The sequence below is a fragment of the Triticum aestivum genome, chromosome 7A (assembly GCF_018294505.1).
Source record: "Triticum aestivum cultivar Chinese Spring chromosome 7A, IWGSC CS RefSeq v2.1, whole genome shotgun sequence".
NCBI lineage: Eukaryota > Viridiplantae > Streptophyta > Magnoliopsida > Poales > Poaceae > Triticum > Triticum aestivum.
In genome coordinates, this window is record NC_057812.1 from 78,139,654 (window position 1) to 78,142,922 (window position 3,269).

The following is a 3,269-nucleotide window of genomic DNA, read 5'->3' on the forward strand; positions in this document are numbered from 1 at the left end:
GAGAAAGAAGGTTAATTCCACTAAATGATCGAAGATGACATTAGACACAAAGACAAACTTGGCAGAACCAATGGTGTCATTGCCACTACGACAAGCATCACTGACCATCCATCGAACATAAGTCATTAGTCCAAAACATCACTGGCTCTGCATCATCAATCACCACAACGCCATGACAGATTTGACATTGAGAACACATACTCTACATGCTTTTTTTGAAACAGAGCAGTGTTTTTTTAGGGCGAAACAGAGCAGTGTTTTGTTTTTTGAGACAAAGAAAGCGTTGCGTTGTGGTTGTGGACGATTGGACTGTGCCAATCGTATTTCCTTAGGCCACGGCCCAATAGCCCACCTACTGCCGAAAGCTGAGCACGGCGACGGCGTCAGACCACCTTGAAATACTCGGCCTTGGCGCCCGACGTAACCGTCGCGACCAACAGCTTTCACTTCCCCTCGCCGGAGCTCCAAGAAACCAAGAACCCATCATCCCCGCCTCTCTCCACCGAGCAGCACCCAGCGCCTCCGCTCTCCCGCGCTCCAGCGTCGGCGAGCGATGGACTGGTTTCAGGACGGCGAGCACGTGCGGCTGCGGAGTCGCGTGCACGGCACGTACCTGCACGCCGACGAGGACGGCCATGGCGTCTCCCTCCCCAGGCGCGGCGCGTCGATGAACGCGGTATGGTCCGTGCACATCTACCACCGCGACGGCCCGCAGCTGCTCCTCTACAGCGCCGCCTACGGCCGCTACCTCGCCGCCACGCACGCGCGGGCGCCGCCCGGCCAGCGCGGCTTCCGCACTGTGCAGTGCGACTACGACCGTCGGCACATGGAGGCCATCAAGTGGCATGCCGTTTGGGCCGAGTCCGAGAACTACGTCGTGCTCCGCGACGTCGCCGGCCGCTGCCTCCGCGCCAACAAGAGGTACCTCAGCCGGAACAACGGCGTCAGCGTCGACGGCATCGACGACATCAACAACGTCAGCACGATGATGCACTTGCACTGGTTCGTGGAGCTCATCCCCGCCAGGGATGGCTTGCCTCCCCTTCCACGTCCGATTTGGGTGAGTCCGCCATGCCCGCTTCTTGATTCTCCCCGAATTTGCGCGAATTGGGTTCTTGGATGTTGTTAACATGCGTCCGAATTTCATTCGCCTGGGAGCAATTCTTTGGCATCTCCAATTCCTGATCGCATTCTCGAGTTCTTTGATCTGATGATGGTCCTCTCCTTTGCGACTCAACTGCAGCATCCCTTCCCCGGAACCGGAATAGTCACCGCCGTGTTGCCGCCGCGGATGATCCTGTACGTGCGGGAGCTCGCCGACGGGAGCCGCATCACCCGTGGCTCGTTCAAGTTCAGGGGGAGGTCCGTGTTCCGCCTGAGAAAGAAGCTGATCCGCCGGCTGCGTGCCGTCATGGACGTCTCCAAACTCGTCGTGTGCGTCGAAGCAGGTGCTTTCGGGCGGCTTACGCCACTCGTCGTCGACCTGCCCCGCAGCCGCCACAACCTCCACATCGTCGTCATCGAGGCCGGGACGCCAGGTGAGAGGCCCTCTCCATGTCCCCAACTTCTTACTTGTCTTCGGTTAGAACTGCTGCTCGTACTGAAATTGTTAGAGTCTGAAAAACAGTTTCCTGAAACTGCTGTTAATCTGCTTCAGTTAGAACTGTTGTATTTACATTGTGGTCTGAAGCTTCAGTTAGGACTAATTTGCTTCAGTTAGTACTGCCGCTAATCTGCTTCAGTTAGGACTAATCTGCCAATCTGCTTCAGTTAGAACTGTTGTACTTCCTCTGTAAACTAATATAAGAATGTTTAGATTACTAAAGTAATTTTCTAAACGCTCTTATATTAGTTTACGGAGGGAGTATTTACATTGTGGTCTGAAGCTTAGTTGGTTGTTGCATATTCACACTTTGGAACTTGAAAACCAATTGTAATTCAGAAAGAAAAACAGTTTACTAAAACTGCTGCGAATCGGCTGTAGTTAGAACTGTTGTATTTGCATTGTGGCTGTTGGACTAATCTGCCTGTGTAGTCTGAAGCTTAGTTTGTTGTTACATATTCACACTCTTGGAACTTGTAAAGCCAAAATCAGTTGAGCTTCACATAGATAGAAGATACTGATATCTATAGGATTTAGCCAATTGTAGTTCAGAAAGAAGATTCAGGCTGTATCCCACAAAACACTACATGGAAATTAATTAGTTTCTGCATGCACATTACATTGTTTCAGGTTACTTGACATGTGTTAGCAATATCAGATTATTGTGAGTTTGTGATATGATTATGCCTAACCTTGACCTCCTCACTGTTCCCTGAACCTGTTTTAGCAATATAAGATTTATTAGATCTTGTCACTTGAACCTGTTTTAGCAATATAAGATTTATTGTGAATCCTCACTGTTCCTTCTAAATTCTGTTCAGCCCACGCGGAGCTGCGGTGCCCGGATGTCGATGCAGTGTAGAGAAAGACCAGAGCAGGACTCCTGACCGTCGCTTCACAGTTCACTTCTTCAGAGTGTCGCCACCTCGGTCACGACGGCATGTGAATCCGGAACTTTTTTGCAGTTAGACAGGGTTCAGGGAAACCCAGCAGTTCCTGTGTTCCTGCTAGCTCTGTAATGTTTGTTCTCCTGACAGTAGAAAACCTAGTTGCGTTGGCATCACGGTTATAGTATTGAGAAACTGTTTGAGCTCTGTAATGTTTGATGCGATGACGTTATTCTGTAATGTTTGCGCTCTTATTATGGCCACTACTTCAACGTTGCCAGCTTCGTTTCTCTTATATGAAGCATTGTACACATATGAGTTGAGCACTTCAGTTTAGCTGTGCCGCCTAAAGTTTCAGTACTATAGCAGAAAATGAGTTTCTATTTTGACTGAAACCTCTCAACTTGCTGCATTTTCCTGTGCATCGGCAGTACTTTAGATCGCAAGCAGTCCGAAGGCTGACAAGAGTTTGCACTACAGTAGCGAATATTTTAAGAAGTGCTTATGGTTTTAAAAAAATATCCGTGTAAATCGAGAAGTGTTCACACATTAAAAAAATATCCGTATAATTTAAGAAGTGCACATTCATTTTTAAAATAACTAGCAATATGCCCGTGCGTTGCACGGAACGTCAAGATCTTATGGGAGAAAAGGATGAACGAGGGAAGGCCTTATCTACAAATATGGAGAGGAGTGCGGGTAAATTGTTATAGTTTCCTTCCTATCTATTAGATATAGATCAGATGGCCTATATTGCAGGATGGCAGGCACACCATCAT

The 3,269-nt window shown here is 48.8% G+C and overlaps 1 protein-coding gene across 1 annotated transcript; it reads left to right on the forward strand.

Annotated features, from left to right (window-relative positions):
* Positions 1 to 440: 440 nt before the first annotated feature.
* LOC123152342 (uncharacterized) lies at positions 441 to 2,799 on the forward strand. The gene is made up of 3 exons (XM_044571916.1): positions 441 to 1,060; positions 1,244 to 1,538; positions 2,425 to 2,799. Exons 1-3 carry the CDS (start codon positions 554 to 556, stop codon positions 2,463 to 2,465), a joined length of 843 nt encoding a protein of 280 aa, XP_044427851.1. The 5' UTR covers positions 441 to 553; the 3' UTR covers positions 2,466 to 2,799.
* The last annotated feature ends 470 nt before the right edge of the window (positions 2,800 to 3,269 follow it).